The sequence below is a fragment of the Anomaloglossus baeobatrachus genome, chromosome 2, assembly GCF_048569485.1.
Source record: "Anomaloglossus baeobatrachus isolate aAnoBae1 chromosome 2, aAnoBae1.hap1, whole genome shotgun sequence".
NCBI lineage: Eukaryota > Metazoa > Chordata > Amphibia > Anura > Aromobatidae > Anomaloglossus > Anomaloglossus baeobatrachus.
This window is the reverse complement of record NC_134354.1, coordinates 101,186,095-101,203,410: the sequence shown is the minus strand read 5'-3', so window position 1 is coordinate 101,203,410 and position 17,316 is coordinate 101,186,095. Positions and strand designations below refer to the sequence as shown.

Sequence of the window (17,316 nt, the reverse complement as noted above, 5' to 3'; positions counted from 1 at the left end):
ACAATTCTTGTGATCATGTGTACACAATTTCATCTGTTCCTTTAATGTGTTTAGTTGATATAATTGTTCATCTGCCTTCACATCGGTTATTATCTTATTTCCCGCTAGGATTGTACATTCATCATCTTTGAATTTTACAGTAAGTCCTTTAGCTGTTAGTTGTTTTACAGATAACAATCCTCCTTCTAATCCTGGAACATATAACACATCCTGTACAAGTATTTTTGAATCATGCACATACTTATTAGAACAGTTTAGCATACATTGTCCAATACCTTCCGCGGTTATTTTGCTTCTATTTGCAAGATAAATGGCTTCCTTATTATTTAAATCAAGTTCAGTAAAAAAAACTTTTATTACTCGTCATATGACTTGTTGCTATTTCATGTAGCTTTCTTAATGCTTCCCACATTTTCTGTATGTATCCACATTCTTTATGTGGATTACTTGAGAATCTTCCACTAATAGACTGATAGTAGCTCTTGCTTGTCTATTTTTCTTATCCCATGTCTGATTATTATCATTGGGTCTATCTGTAGTGATTACTTCCCATAAATCATCTTTAGACAATAGCATCTCCACTTTGAACTTCCATAACTGATAGTTCTCATTAATAAGCTTAGCTACTGTGAATTTTAGCTCTGTGCTATTCATTATTTTTAACTTGTCTTACTTGTTTGGCATGAATTGTTCTGAATAATTTCTCTGCATTCACCAGGGTCTTGCTGAGCTTTCTGGTGTCCTGGGTGTCTGGGATCTTCGGTGCCTGTTATCCTGGGATATTTGGGTGCATGGAATCTTTGGGTGCCTGGGATTCTTGGGTACCTGGGATTCTTAGGATCTTGGGGGTGCCTGGGATCCTTTGGTGCTTGGGAATCTTGGGTGCTTGGGCCCATAACCTGTTGCACAGCTTTTAGCTTCCCAGATGCAGATCAAAGTTCACAGAGTAGAAAACATGGGATAACAAGCTCTTTACTTCTTGGAACATGAGGTCATAATATGCACAGTCATACAGCATTACATCAGGAAGAGAAACCAAAACCAGGAAGAAACAAGAGACTTTTTACAAAACAGTGAGTAAGGAAACTTTACACAACATCGCCATCTACTGTTAGATCAGCATAAAGTCCTCCTTCACATATACAAATGTGACGCCCTGGCGCCGCCAGGTGGTCACACACTGTACGCCCCTGCATAACACCATCCCTCACCAGGTAACACCAAGCCAAACTAAAAACCCTAGCCACCCCCCCAGGGAAGAATAGGCACACCAGTGGGCCAGACCAGGTGGATGAGAAACGCCCACCTAGGGGTCTAGAGAGCCCAGGGCGGGAAAGAGAGCAGTGGAGTGAAGTGGAGTGAAGTGAGGTGAAGTTTAAGTGCAAGTCGGAGTGGAGGAAAGGTCGGGGTAGTGGCCCCGGCGTGTTGGCTAGGTGGCAGACGGTGGTCCGAGTCTGACAGGAGACAGGGACACGGCTGCCGGAGATCCAAGGTGGACCGGGACAGGGAAGGAGCCCGCCGGTATCGACACCGAAACCGACCCGTAAACCGTGCACAGAGGGGGTACTTGGACCCTGAAGCCAGGACCGGAACCAACGGCCTAGCTAATTAACCAATTGAGGGCAGGATTATAGGTCCTGTCCCAACCAAAGTCCCAAAAGCAGACAACAGCCCAGTGCGGGGGATAGGGCATCCGCCAGGGCCCGGTAGATCCCAAGGGCCAGCGTCAGCGGGCAAGGCTCCCAACAAAAAGGACTGGGAGCGGTCTCCTGCGTTTCACACCGGGAAGTCCAACACTCAGAAAACAAAGTACAGAGGAAAGTGACACAGACCACCACCCGGGTGGGGGACCAGAGTACATCCGGACGCGGCGGCCGGCCACTAGCACCTTGGTTTACCATCAGACTCGTGTGATTTATTTAATAGGGAGTAAACTGACATTCCCCGGCCTGGCCGGGCAAGCCAGCCCCTGCAATCACCATCCTCAGCACAGAGACACTGGTCTCCGGGGCATCTATCCCTACCCACTGAGGGGTTAACAACCAGCTGCCATACCATCGCCCCCGGGTGTCCCACAACAGCAGCGGTGGTGCCACAATTCACTACACACACCGTGGGTGGGGTCACAGACAGTTTACAGCAAATCCCGTTCAAATACGTCCCCTTTTACTTGAAGTGTCTGCGCGACACCCGGGTCTGGAAGAATTCCTCTAGCCACACTGCGGATCCAGGTCCGAGCAGCTCGACTGCTAGTACGGGGGTGGCACACAAAGAAGTCCTCATCTGTTGCATATACCAACACCAGGATCCCCCCAATACTGTTAAACTACACATTTTATAGTGGCCTTTTATTGTGGCCAGCCTAAGGCACACCTGTGCAATAATCATGCTGTCTAATCAGCATCTTAATATGCCACACCTGTGAGCTGGATGGATTATCTCGTCAAAGGAGAAATGCTCACTAACACAGATTTAGAGAAATTTGTGAATGATATGTGAGAGAAAAAAGCCTTTTATGCATATAGAAAAAGTCTTAGATTTTTGAGTTCAGCTCATAAAAAATGGGAGCAAAAGCAAAGGTTGTGCATCAGGTCAGTACTGGATTCATAGTCTGATCTGCAGAAAGTTGTTATATTTGTTTGTTTTTTAAATTAAATTCTGAATATATAAAGTATACACTTTTGAAAGACACTTGCTTTTAGTTTTACGGCTGCTTTACACGCTGCGATATTGGTAACGATATATCATCAGGGTCACGTCGTTAGTGACGCACATCCGGCGCCGTTAGCGACATCGCAGCGTGTAACACAAATGAGCGACGATCAACGAGCACAAAAACGGGAAAAATCGTTGCTCGTTGACACGTCGCTCATTTCCTTAATATCGTTGCTGCTGCCAGTACGATGTTGTTCGTCGTTCCTGCGGCAGCACACATCTCTGTGTGTGACACCGCAGGAGCGACAAACATCTTCTTACCTGCCTCCCCTGGTAATGCGGAAGGAAAGAGGTGGGCGGGATGTTACGTCCCACTCATCTCCGCCCCTCCGCTTCTATTGGGCGGCTGCCGTGTGACGCCGAACGCACCTCCCCCTTGAGGGAGGAATTGTTTGGCCGTCACAGCGACGTCGCTGCACAGGTATGTTCGTGTGACGCTGTCGTAGCGATAATGTTCGCTACGGCAGCGATCACTACATATCGTTACAACGACGGGGGCCGGTGCAATCGCATGCAACATTGCCAGCAATCGCTAGCGATGTCGCAACGTGTAAAGCACCCTTTAGGCTGTGTTCACATGTCCAGTAAAAAAAGTTCTGCAGACACAAATATTTGTTGTCAGTTTTGAAAAAAACTGATTTTTGCAGCATCCGTTTTTTTTTAACATGTGGGTCTATGGAAAACGGATCCGTTAACGGATTGCTATTTATCTTCTATTTGAAACTGATCCAGTAAGAAAAAAAGGGATCCTTTACAAATGAAAGACAAATGTATGGCTAAAAAGCAATCAATTACCAGATCCGTTTTCGATAGACTCCCATGGTAAAACATTTTTTTCAAAACAGACAAAAAAGTTGTGTTTGCAGAACTTTTTTGCCAACAGATTGCTACTGGATCCGTTCCAATGGATGATTACTGGACATGTGAACTCAGCCTTACTGGAATACCCACATTTAGTAACTGGGATATGTGGTTGGTTTTCTCATATGAATGTGTAGGGCAATGATACTAATCGGGTTGTTTACGAGGATCGAGTGCCAGATGCCTTCCAGTACGGTGTGGTATCCAGGTAAATATAGACTGTTGGGTTGTTCTGGGACTGGAGATGGGATTGCCTGCTCATTGTATTTGTTCATCTATTTTTACCAACAGCCGAGTTGTATAAATAATAAGGGGAGGATTAACATGGCGTGATAGTGAGTAAGCTGAGGAAATGCAGAACTGTATTTCATAGAAAGCAGATTATGTTGAGGATAACCTTATGACATGTAAAAAGGCATCTAACACAGCTGTCAGGTCTGGTTACCCTCGTTTTAGATTTTAAGGACCTTGTACTTAGTGTGTCACTGATCTTTCCAGTGTTTTGTAACATTTACTGTGTGTTTCCATGCCTGTTTTAAATGTAATTAAAGGACTTTCCTCTAAATGACTTTGATGTCATAAATCAGATACTGGTGGGCCAGGAAGACTCTGACAATCACAGGAATATTGGATTATTGGGTTTCCGGTAACTCTTCAGTTTACACCAGCTTGGAATAATATTTTGGAACCTCCACTTTGATTTTTATTATAATATAATGAATGACGTAATTAGATCTGAAAACAGACTGCCCCTCGTGTCAACGATGTTGTATACACACTTCTAGCAGCCCCCTCCTCCTGACTGCAAGTATGCCCAGGTAGATGTCTAAAGTGGGCTTTACACGCTACGACATCGCTCAAGTGATATCGTTGGGGTCACGGAATTTGTGACGCACATCCGGTCGCTTTAACAATGCCGTTGCGTGTGACACCTATGAGCGATTTTTCATCGTCGCAAAAACGTGAAAAATCGCTCATCGGTGACATGGGGGTCCATTCTCAAATATCGTTACTGAAGCAGTAACGAAGTTGTTCCTCGCTCCTGCGGCAGCACACATCGCTCCGTGTGACACCACAGGAACGAGGAACCTCACCTTACCTGCGTCCCGGCCACAATGCGGAAGGAAGGAGGTGGGCGGGATGTTACGTCCCGCTCATCTCCGCCCCTCCACTTCTATTGGGCGGCGGTTCAGTGACGCTGCTGTGACGTCGCTGTGACGCTGAACGAACCGCCACCTTAGAAAGGAGGCGGTTCGCCGGTCACAGCGACGTCGCAGGGAAGGTAAGTCCGTGTGACGGGTCCAGGCGATGTTGTGCGACACGGGCAGCGATTGGCCCGTGTCGCACAATCGATGGGGGCGGGTATGCACGCTGGCGATATCGGTACCGATATCGCAGTGTGTAAAGTGGCCTTTAGGGTACGTGCACTTGATGTGTGTGAACCCAGAAACTTTTTCAAAAGGAAGGTGTGTAATTTTATTTTTGTTAAACTTGTATTGAATAAACTAGTTATCAGCTTCCAAGCAGACGGTGCCTGAAGATTGGTCAGGTCAATTCTTATAATCACATATCCACAGTCGTTTTTACATTTTAATACATACAGTCACGGCTGAAAGTGTTGGCACCCTTGAAATTGTTGCAGAAAATGAAGTATTTCTCTTGTTGCAATTACACACAAAAAAACTAAAAAAAGTAGAGGAAAAAGGCAAATTGGAAGTACTTTCTCCCAAAACCCCAAAACTGGGCCGGACAAAATTGTTGGCACCCTCAACTTAATATTTGGCTGCCCACCTTTTTGAATAACTGGAATCAACTGCAAAAAGCTTCTTATACCTCTCAACTGGAAGTTTGAACCACTATTCTATTGCAAACTGCTCTAGGTATCTCATATTTGAAAGAAGCCTTCTCCCAGGGCCACCACTAGGAATTTCAGGGCCCCATACTGGCAAACTTTTGGGCCCCCTTGAGACACTGCCCAGGCTCCACCCCTCAAACCTTCCACACTCTTAATGCCATGTTTGGAAAAACGTGTATACTGTATATATATTATATAAAGCTGGGTGGGTGTATGTATGTATGTATGTGTGTGTGTATGTCCAATAAAGAAATCCGCACCGTCATATTTATAATCACAATATTTTGCACAGATGCCTCATGTGACTCAGGGAACGTCATAGACTATTGTTTTCAGTGGAAAAATGTAACCCTGCAGTTTACAGTTACTCTCCAAAAAAACTGCTTCCATTAAAGTCAATGTAGCTGGAAGCTACAGGTTATTAATAGGGGCTGTGATTGGTTGCTATAGGCAATGAAGGATATTCTTAGTTTAAGAAGCTTATGTGTGAGGTGACATGATATCGGTGGAGAGACAGATAGAGAGAGACAGACAGGAAAAGAGAGACAGACAGAGAAAGACAGACAGTGAAAGAGACAGAGATAGACAGGGAGAGAGACAGAGACAGACAGGAAAATAGACAGACAGGGAAAAAGGCAAACAGGGAAAGAGGCAGACAGGGAAAGAGACAGACAGACAGGGAAAGAGCCAGACAGGTAAAGACAGGGAAAGAGAGAGACAGAGAAAGACAAGGAAAGAGACAGATAGGGAAAGAGAGACAGAGAAAGACAGGGAAAGAGAGACAGAGAAAGACAGGGAAAGACACAGAGACAGACAGGGAAAGAGAAAGACAGGGAGAGAGACAGAGACAGCCAGACAGGCAGGAAAAGAGACAGACAGAGAAAGAGACAGACAGAGAAAGAAACAGACAGAGAAAGAGACAGATAAAGACAGACAGAGAAAGACAGAGACAGACAGCCAAGAAAAGAGACAAACAGAAAGAGGCAGACAGGGAAAGAGGCAGACAGGGAAAGAGGCAGACAGGGAAAGAGGCAGACAGGGAAAGAGGCAGAAAGGGAAAGAGGCAGAAAGGGAAAGAGACAGGGACAAACACAGGGACAGACAGACAGAGACAGATACAAAGAGACAGACACAAAGGGAAGAGATAGACAGGAAAAGAGACAGACAGACAGAGGCTGGGAGAGATGAAGAGTGGGAGAGAGACAGAGAGACAGTTACTATCCCAGGTAACACTGGGTACTACAGCTAGTGTGTATATATACATATATATATATGTACACACACACAAACACACACACACATATATCTATATATACATATATATATATATATATGTATATATATATATATATATATATATATATATATATATATATATATATACAAACACACGCGGCCAAAAGTGTTAGCACCCTTGAAGTTGTTCCAGATTAAGTATTTCCCTTAAAAAAATTACATTAAAGACCTCACTAGGGGGGCGCACAGACATCATTGGGGGAGAACACAAACACCTCAATTTATAACCCCAATCAATGTAGGGTTAATCAAACAAACACAATTTGCCCATTGGACAACTAGAGGTACCCTAACTAAAGACCTAAATATAAACAACTTTTTTTAATCAAATAAGGACAACATTAAAATTGGCCTGCAGGGCAATCAAATCCATTCACTGAATAGGTGTCCGGCCGCGGACCGGCACCAAATTATTGGATAAAGTTCCTGCAATTGCTTATGAGGGTGAAAGCCCTACACTGCCTATCTAAAAACATTCAGCTAATAGCCTCCCCGACATGTTTCACCATGAATGGCTTCATGAGGGGGCTGAGGCTATGGGGGACGCACATACATCACTAGGGGGGCACACAGACATCACCAGGGGGTGCACAGACATCATTAGGGGGGCGCACAGACATCACTAGGGGGGCACACAGACATCACTAGCGGGGCACACAGACATCACTGGGGGGCACACAGACATCCCTAGGGAGCACAGACATTCTTAGGGGAGCATGGACAGCACTAGGAGGGCACAGCCATCACTAGGGAGGCACGGACAGCACTGGGTGGCTGCACACAGCAATAGAGGGAACACAACACTGGGGGGATTAACAGCACTGGAGGGTGCTACACACAGCACTGGGTGGCTTGACTCAGCACTGGGTGGCTGCACCAGCACTGGAGGGGGCTGCACACAGCCCCGTGGGGGGACTGCACACAGCACTGTGGGGGGGCTGCACACTGCACTGGGGTGGCTGCACACAGCACTGTGGGGGGCTGCACACAGCACTGTGGGGGGCTGCACACAGCACTGGGGTGGCTGCACAGAGCACTGTGGGGGGCTGCACACAGCACTGGGATGGCTGCACACAGCACTGGGGTGGCTGCAGACAGCACTGTGGGGGGATGCACACAGCACTGTGGAGGGGGCTGCACACAGCACTGTAAGGGGGCTAGACAGCACTAGTGAGCAGGCATACAACACCGGAGGGCGGACACAGCAGGTCCTGACCACATTTGTAAGTGTAAGCACCCGAGCACTGCTGCCCCGCGGCAGAAAAATTCATTGCAGGCCCGCAGTTCCAACCCATGAGCTAAAGCAAGGCAGGGGCGCTCCCCACCACCCACGGCGATGTTCAGCTCACTGAGCGCCTACCTTTCCCCGCAGGATGCCGCGTCCTAGCCACCTCCGCGTTGCCCGCAGCAGCACTGTGATGAGGCACAGAGTGATGACCTAATCACAGTGCTGTGTGATGACATGCCGCCTCCCTGCTCTGCTCCACTGCGTTGCTTCTGGCCACATGGCTAATTTGCATGTGATGCCCTAGAAGGTCTTCGCCTGCAATTTAACCGTATGTGCAGTAGCTGAAACGACACTGCCGGGCCCCTCCGCTGCGGCTGTGACTGGGGCTCGGTGAAGTGTGGGGCCCAGCCTGCCCGGGTTTTAACAAAGCTAAGTAATTACCCCGGGCCCCCTCTCTTCACCGAGCCCGGTACACCAGGCACAGTAGTAATTCCTGATGGCGGCCCTGCCTTCTCCCAACAGCAATTTTAAGATCTCTTCACAGGTGTTCAATGGGATTTCGATCCAAATTCTGCTGCCACTTCAGAGCTTTCCATGTCTTAGTTTCCAACCATTTCCGGCTGCTTTTTTAAATATGTTTGGGGTCATTGTCCTGCTGGAAGACCCATGACCCAGGATGCAAACAGCTTTCTGACACACGGCACTACATTGCAAACAAAACTCCTTTTGTAATCTTCAGATTTCATGATGCCTTTCACACAGTCAAGGCACCCAGTGCCAGAAGCAGCAAAACAACCCAAAATATCTTTGAATCTCAACCATATGTGACTGTAGGTACTGTGTTCTTTTCTTTGTAGGCCTCATCCCATTTTCATTAAACAGTAGAATCATGTACTTTCTCAAAAAGCTATATCTTCGACTCATCTTTCCATAAGACAAGCTTTCCCCAAAGGATTTTGTCTTACCCATGTACACTGATGAGAAAAAGACTTCAATGTTTTGAACTTTTGACTTTCAGGCTCCATATTGTATCATCCACTACAGCATTGAGGGTAAAACTAATAAATTTGGCTTTCAACTGTTTAGCAAATTATTACTTATTCAGATACTTGTCAGGTCAGTGCATTGATACTGTTTTGCTCCGGGTGGTGAAAAAATCTTTTTTCCTGTTTAATATAAATTAACACCAGCTCTCACATTCCCTTAATAACTCAGTGTGTTATTAGCATGATTCACAAATGAAAGGTCACTTGTTCGATCGTAGAACAGCCATGAACAAGATTTGCCGAGAAAAGAGAAACTGTATCATCAAGCAAATCAATTGTGATCTCTTGGCCAAGAAAATTGCCAAACTGCATCATGTGAGTGCCATGTTAGTGTTACGTCACCACCGGAGTCCGCTCCAGCGACTTCTGCTCCGATTGCCAGGCGACGCCGTGTTCCTGCCATGGATGGTGTTGGTGATGGGAGAGGAGTCGATGCCAGTGGCAGCGGTGGGCGCAGGCTCCGATCATCCACTGGGCTGGGTTAGCTTGGGATCTGCAGTACCACTGGTTGACTGTGGGTGGTGTGTGTCTTCCAGCTGAAGTTGGCAGTGTTTAGCTACAGCCAATGGGAAGACACCACACCCTTCTTAGTTCCCCTCCTGTCTGCTGACCTCTGCCAGAGATAGTTCTGATTTCCTGGCTTCTGGTCCGCCCTATTCTGTTTTGTGATTCCTGTGTGCTTACTTGTTTTCTGACTACCCTTCTGCCTGCTGTTTTTGTACCTCGCTGCCCGATCAGGATTTGACCTCTGCTACGTTTTCTGATTACGTCCTTGCCTGCCGATTCTGTCCCTGTTCTGCTATTCCTGGTTTGACCCTGCCTGATGACTACTCTCATCGGACTGCAGCCTTCCACAGGTAGTGATCTCCAGGGCCCTATGTAATTCCAAATCCCTGTATAGGGGTTAAAGGGTTTCAGGGTTCTAGGGGTCCTGCTTGGTGAGTGGCTTCCCTCTAGCCTGTCCATTACATCCCATCTGAGTCTGTTGATCCAGGCAGGCGTTACAGTTAGTTGAAAAAATATGAAATTAATTCTGTCCATTCAAAAGCCAAGGGATGGACTTCCAGGCAAAGTTCTGGCGAGACAAACATGGCAGTGGAGATGTCTCGCATACTTCTTGATTGTGCATTCACAGACATCCATGCATGTACGGTGCGACACACGTTATACAAGTCTGGTATAGTGGCCCCAAATAAGGTGAAGAAGCCTCAAGTTCAACGTCGTCATAAGAAGCGTTGGCTCAAGTTTGCAAAACAATTTGAAAAGTGGACAGTAGAAGATTGGAAATTGGTGAATAAGAGCTATGAAACTAAAATCAATAAAATAAGCTCTGTCAGGTGCAAATGGATCTGTAAGAAACAAGTAAAAAAGGGGCTAATGGAACAAGAAGTTGAAGGAACTGTCAAGTTTGGTAGAGGAAGCCTGATAATATGGGGTTGTTTCACAGGCAAAAACATTGGTTACTTCACCAAGGTTGATGGTTTTCTCATTGCTGAGGTATACAGTGCTGGCCAAAAGTATTGGCACCCCTGCAATTCTGTCAGATAATACTCAGTTTCTTCTTGAAAATTATTGCAATCACAAATTCTTTGGTATTATCTTCATTTATTTTGCTTGCAATGAAAAAACACAAAAGAGAATGAAACAAAAATCAAATCATTGATCATTTCACACAAAACTCCAAAAATGGGCCAGACAAAAGTATTGGCACGCTTAAGCGGGCTTTACACGCTACGATTTCGCTACAGTGATCTCGTTGGGGTCACAGAATTTGTGACGCACATCCGGCCGCTGTAGCGATATCGTTGTGTGTGACTCCTAGGAGCGATTTTGGATCGTTGCAAAAACGTCCAAAATCGCTCCTCGTTGACATGGGGGTCCACTCCCAATTATCGCTGCTGTCGCTGGGGCGAAGTTGTTCCTTGTCCCTGCGGCAGCACACATCGCTACGTGTGATGCCGCAGGAACAAGGAACATCTCCTTATCTGCCGCCGGCCACAATGCGGAAGGAAGGAGATGGGTGGGATGTTTGTTCCGTTCATCTCCGCCCCTCCGCTTTCATTGGGCGGCCTCTTAGTGACGTCGCTGTGACGCCGAACGGACCGCCCCCTTAGAAAGGAGGCGGTTTGCTGGTCACAGCGACGTCGCAGGACAGGTAAGTACATGTGACGGGGGTGCGCGATTTTGTGCGCGACGGGCAACGATATGCCCCTCTCACAAAAAATGATGGAGGCGCGGTCTCATGCTAGCGATATCGAGACCGATATCGTAGCGTTTAAAGCCACCCTTAGCCTAATACTTGGTTGAACAACCTTTAACCAAAATAACTGCGAACAACCGCTTCCGGTAACCATCAATGAGTTTCTTACAATGCTCTGCTGGAATTTTAGACAAACTGCTCCAGGTCCATGAGATTTGAAGGGTGCCATCTCCAAACTGCCATTTTGAGATCTCTCCACAGGTGTTCTATGGGATTCAGGTCTGGACTCATTGCTGGCCACTTTAGTAGTCTCCAGTGCTTTCTATCAAACAATTTTCTAGTTCTTTTTGAAGTGTGTTTTGGGTCATTGTCCTGCTGGAAGATCCATGACCTCTGAGGAAGACCCAGCTTTCTCACACTGGGCCCTACATTATGCTGCAAAATTTGTTGGCAGTCTTCAGACTTCATAATGCCATGCAAACGGTCAGGCAGTCCAGTGCCAGAGGCAGCAAAGCAACTCCAAAACATGAGGGCACTTCCGCCATATTTGACTGTTCTTTTCTTTGAATGCCTCTTTTTTTTTCCCTGTAAACTCTATGTTGATGGCTTTTCCCAAAAAGCTCTACTTTTGTCTCATCTGACCAGAGAACATTCTTCCAAAATGTTTTAGGCTTTCTCAGGTAAGTTTTGGCAAACTCCAGCCTGGCTTTTTTATGTCTCGGTGTAAGAAGTGGGGTCTTCCTGGGTATCCTACCATACAGTCCCTTTTCATTCAGACGCCGACGGATAGTATGGGTTGATACTGTTGTACCCTTGGATTGCAGGGCAGCTTGAACTTGTTTGGATGTTAGTCAAGGTTCTTTATCCACCATCCGCATAATCTTGCGTTGAAATCTCTCGTCAATTTTTCTTTTCCTTCCACATCTAGGGAGGTTAGCCACAGTGCCATTGGCTTTAAACTTCTTGATAACACTGCGCACCGTAGACACAGGAACTTTCAGGTTTTTGGAGATGGACTTGTAGCCTTGAGATTGCTCATGCTTCCTCACAATTTGGATTCTCAAGTCCTCAGACAGTTCTTTGGTCTTTCTTTTCTCCATGCTCAATGTGGTACACACAAGGACACAGGACAGAGGTTGAGATAAACTTTAATCCATGTCAACTGACTGCAAGTGTGATTTAGTTATTGCCAACAACTGTTAGGTGCCACAGGTAAGTTACAGGTGCTGTTAAGTACACAAATTAGAGAAGCATCACATGATTTTTCAAACAGTGCCAATACTTTTGTCCACCTCTTTTTTTATGTTTGGTGTGGAATTATATCCAATTTGGCTTTATGACAATTTTTTTTTTTTTTCATTGAAGACAAATTAAAGGAAGATAATATTACCAAAGAACTTGTGATTGCAATCATTTTCAAGAAGAAACTGAGTATTATCTGACAGAATGACAGAATTGCATGGGGTGCCAATACTTTTGGCCAGCACTGTATGTGAGTATCCTACAAGACGAGTTACTTTGTAAACTCGAATACTATGGGTATAAAAAGGAAGAATGTGTTTCAGCAGGACCACGATCCGAAGCATACTTCGAGATTGGTGAAGAAATGGTTTAATGACAATGAAGTAGAGATGCTGGATTGACCCCCATAGTCCTTAAATCTCAACCCTATCGAAAAGTAGGTAGAGTTGAAGAAAAAGCTGTATACATACTCACATGAGTCGACTAGTACGCACCAACATTGAGAAAATGTAGAAGAGACCTGGGATCAGATTTTGGTCAAGACATGCTTGAATCTGATCGAGAGCATGCCCAGATGGCTGCAGGCAGTGTTGGAAGCCAAAGGTGGATTTACAAAATAATAAAAAATAAAATGTAGCTTTGTAGGAGCCAGACAGTAACAATGCAGTGACATGACAAGAATGTGCACAACTAATCAAATGCTTTACAGTTGCACATCAAATTTAAGTATAAGATAGCAAAGATGCTACCCCATCAGAGTACATCTTGGCAAACTGCAGTCTAGATTTTTTTATGTCTTTGTGTCAGCAGTGGGGTCCTCCTGGGTGTCCATTCACAGCGTTTCATTCAAATGTCGATGGATACTTGGCGCTGATACTAATGCACTCTGAGCCTGCAGGACAGCTTGAATTTCTTTCAAACTGTTTTTTTGTGTTGTTCAAATACCCACAAAGGAAATAAACGTGTGCAGAACAAAAAATGTGTAATTGTTTTAATTTTCTGGGACAATTACTTCATTTTCTGGAACAATTTCAAGAGTTGCAACACTTTTGTCCATGATTGTATATTCAGAGTTTATTATTGTCAAGTGTAATAATAATTTGTGGAAAAATAAGAAAAGGCGGATGATCTTTAACAAACTCAAACAGATCTACAGTGGTGTAACTTGAAGATCGTAGGCCCCAATGTAAAATTTCCAAAAGGGTCCCTAAGGATCATGTATCTTTAATAGAATTGGTCTTTTATTATGGGCCAAAGTGGCTGTTTGGGCCTTCTCATTTTGGTAGCCCGATTACCACTGCAACCCCTTCACCTATTGTTATAGTTAGACTCCTATTCAGTGTCAAATCGATGCAGGACACCATTTGTTCCAAAAACACAATCTGTCAGCCCAGGTCTGCCAATGTAGCCACAGTTTCTTCTTACTAGATCAAGCCATAGGAAGCTTGCAATATGTACACAACTTGCTTTCTGTCACTGGCCATGGCAGAGTGCATCACTGTCAGCCACAAAATGTCTCTCTACTTCAGGCCAAAGATTGTCCCTGCTTTTTCAGACCACAGGCCACCATCCCGATTACTATCTGAGGTCTTGCTCATTTGTCTTGGGCTCTCTCAGGTAGGACTGAGTGGTCAATTGGTCCAGGTCACTTTGGATTGCGATTACCTAGGTTCTATACTTTGGTCAAGGCATTCCTCCAAACAGCTGAGGTTGTCTACGTGTACTCGTTGTGGAGTTGCCTATAACCACCCACTGTTCAATTATTGTGTACACTCTCCGACTGTTTCTCCTGGTTGGTTCAATTTGTCAGCTGTCCAGAGCAGGTCTCTAGGCATCTCCTTGCTGTCACTGACAGGTACGCGCAATGGGTGACTGCTCTTTATTATGTACTTTACCTGACTATCATCAGCAGCGTCTGCCTGAACGGATGACAACTGATGTCAAAATAGCATCAGATGTGTTTCTACTGCCAAACTGGTGAGTTGGATCTAAAAGCACAGCATATAGCATTTTATAATCCAGCTGTTGGGTAGTCCGGTACAACACCTGATGTGCTAGATAATTGTGAAATACCCCATCCCATCAGTTTCATTCAGCCTCTGCCATACTGGGGGGAAAAATGTAAGATGAGTCACAATTAATTGAAGGGAACCCATCAGCATGAATATGCAGTCCAATCTTCAGGCATCATGTTAAAGAGCAGGAGGAGCAGAGTAGATTGATATATAGTTTTTCGAGAAAAGATTCAGTATAATCTGTGACTTAATCATTTAATCCTCTGCTCTCTCTGCGATTGTTGGTCCAGTGAGCGGTCCTATCAGTGACTGACAGCGATCTTGCTATGCACACTTTTACAGAGAAAGCTGTCATTCACTGATAGGACCGCCCACTGGACCAAAAATCCCAGAGAGATTTTAGGATTAAATTATTAAATCACAAATTATACTGAATGTTTTCTCCAAAAAGTATATATCAATCTGCTCAGCTCACCCTGCTCTATAACATAAAGTCAGAAGTTGGACTGCATGTTCATGGTGACAGGTTCTCTTTAAGAAATGTGCTGTGCACCACCACAAGAACTGTACTCCGGTAAGACTGGAGTACATTTCTGTCATAATTTATGCCAATTTAGTGCTATATGTTATGATGAATTTGCCAACCAAGCTCAACCACATTGGTTGGCAGCCTCATTGGGAAAAAATAAAAGGCAGGTCGAGCATATTCCCTGTTCTGCTAATTGGTGCAAGTCCCAGCGGTTAGATCTCCACTGATGAATAATTAGGTTGGCACCTATCCTGTGGATAGACAATGACTTATTTTACCAGACAACCCATTTAAGGCATCTGGATATTATAGAGGGGGCTTCTCCTCTGGACACCCCCTGATGTGACGGAACATAAAATCACTTTTAAAATGGTCAGTCTTTCTGAGACAACACTTTTTTAAGGTGGATCTGTCACCACATTTGACAATACAAACTGCATACATTATTACGTAGACCATTTGGACCTGATAAGGTTGGTGTACTTACTTTGAAAATCCATGTCAGATAATTTTTGAAAGTTTTTTTGACTGATACTCATTCTATTTAAACTTCAATAAGCTTAATGCACATTAACCTCTGTATTTTTAGGAGCATTTCTCATCCCGTACGTGATCATGGCTGTGTTTGGTGGAATTCCTCTCTTCTACATGGAGTTGGCTTTGGGCCAATATCATAGGAATGGCTGCATTTCTGTATGGAGGAAAATATGTCCATTATTTAAAGGTAAGATGCTAATTTTGTCAACTAGGGGTAAACCTACCCAGCAGTCTATTTCTGTTACCCCTAGAAAGAGCTCAGTTTACTCATTCTTTTACACATACTGTAGATCAGTGTTTCCCAAACTTCAGTCTTCATGACCCCCAACAGATCGTGTTTTTGTAGAAGGGTGACTGGTGCACTGCAACCCACCTGAAGAAATCATGGTTATTTTGTGTATTTATTTATGTGAAATGTTGTTTATATGTGTGTGTGCTTTCGGGTGAACTGTTTTCAGGCATCACTAAGTGTCACTGCTCCCTGGTTTCTTTGCTTGGGGTTGGGATGGAGAACAGGGCTGATGGAGTTAAAGGTTAAAATCTGTCCAGCAACAGTGGGTTGATAGTTGGGATTAGTCAGATAGGGGCACCGTTGAGTAGAGAGAAGAAGCTCTACCTGAGGGAGGTGTAGTTAGAGAAGCCCAGAGTAATTCGGCCAGACCCTCAGGGTCACCCCAGAAAACCCAGATCAAGTGAACAAAGGCAACTCTTCAGTAGCTGGGTGCAGAAATAGACACGGACCGGACCTGAAGTGGTGGCCTTGATTCTAGTGGAATTTCTGGGAAGCAACTGAGTCCAATAGAATTGGTCTAGGTAAGAGGTAACATAGACCTGGTTGTGACAGACACGGTGGTGAAAGAACTCTGTCTGGTGGTGAATCAAATCCCTATGGGAGGGGACACAATTAAATCCATGTGGGACTCCATGAATTTACTAGCTGCCACTATGGTGTTGGCGGGGAAAATAGACAGTCCTATAGTAGCCGGAGAGATGTGCAGAAGGGTGCAGTGTGCAGGAAAATGGGAAATGAAACCGAACAGTAACATGCCTGTAACGTTCAAGCTATGTGCCCGCAGCGGATGTGTTCCCCAGAAACTGAGCGAGTTCTCCAGTAAAGTTATGTTAAACGTTATGCTGGACTTCATGTCTGAATTTTTCCTAAAGAGGAGAAGGTGCGGTGTCCCAGGTTGCACTGTTGAGTTGGCAGGAGTGCAGCCCAGAAGAGGAGCGCTGCCTGGAAGTAGCGGCTCACCTCTGCCCACAACTATGGCCCCCTGTCACCCCCACAACATTTGGCATAGTCAGCAGGATGAACTATTAATGCAAAAAGATGGGGATAACCTGACCCCCAGCACAGAAGATGTGGCACCGTGTTCAAAAATAATGTTACTAAGATCTAAGATGGCGGACAGCAGCGTGGACCACAAGAGAGTGGCAGGTGAACGGAGGAGAAGTAGTCCTGCCCTTCGTGGGTACAGATGGCACCCAAGAGCTCGAAAACATACCCGGTCCGGAGGCATGGCAGCCATGAAGAGGGGAGGCACTGAAGAGAATGTCTGGCCTGGATTGGGAGGAGCTCGCCGAAGAAGAGACCGGTGGAAGAGGAAGATCCCACTCATTAGAGGAGGCACCCATGAGGGAGCGGTGCGGCGGCCGACGACACACCTGCTGGTGAGTGAGCTCCAGTGTGAAAGAGTGGCGTGGCTGTGGGCGCGGTCAGCAAGATGGATGGATGACACGTCAGGGCACTGGCCCCGGAAGAGGTGGGCACTAGGACGCAGGAAGCATGCAT

General features: G+C 45.5%; 1 protein-coding gene across 1 annotated transcript in view; it reads left to right on the top strand.

Annotated features, from left to right (window-relative positions):
- SLC6A4 (solute carrier family 6 member 4) overlaps positions 1–17,316 on the top strand; it is a 205,412-nt gene that overhangs the window by 90,987 nt on the left and 97,109 nt on the right. The window contains exon 3 of the mRNA XM_075335240.1: positions 15,577–15,711. Within this exon, the coding sequence (XP_075191355.1) occupies positions 15,577–15,711 (135 nt within the window). The remainder of the gene's footprint in view (positions 1–15,576; positions 15,712–17,316) is intronic.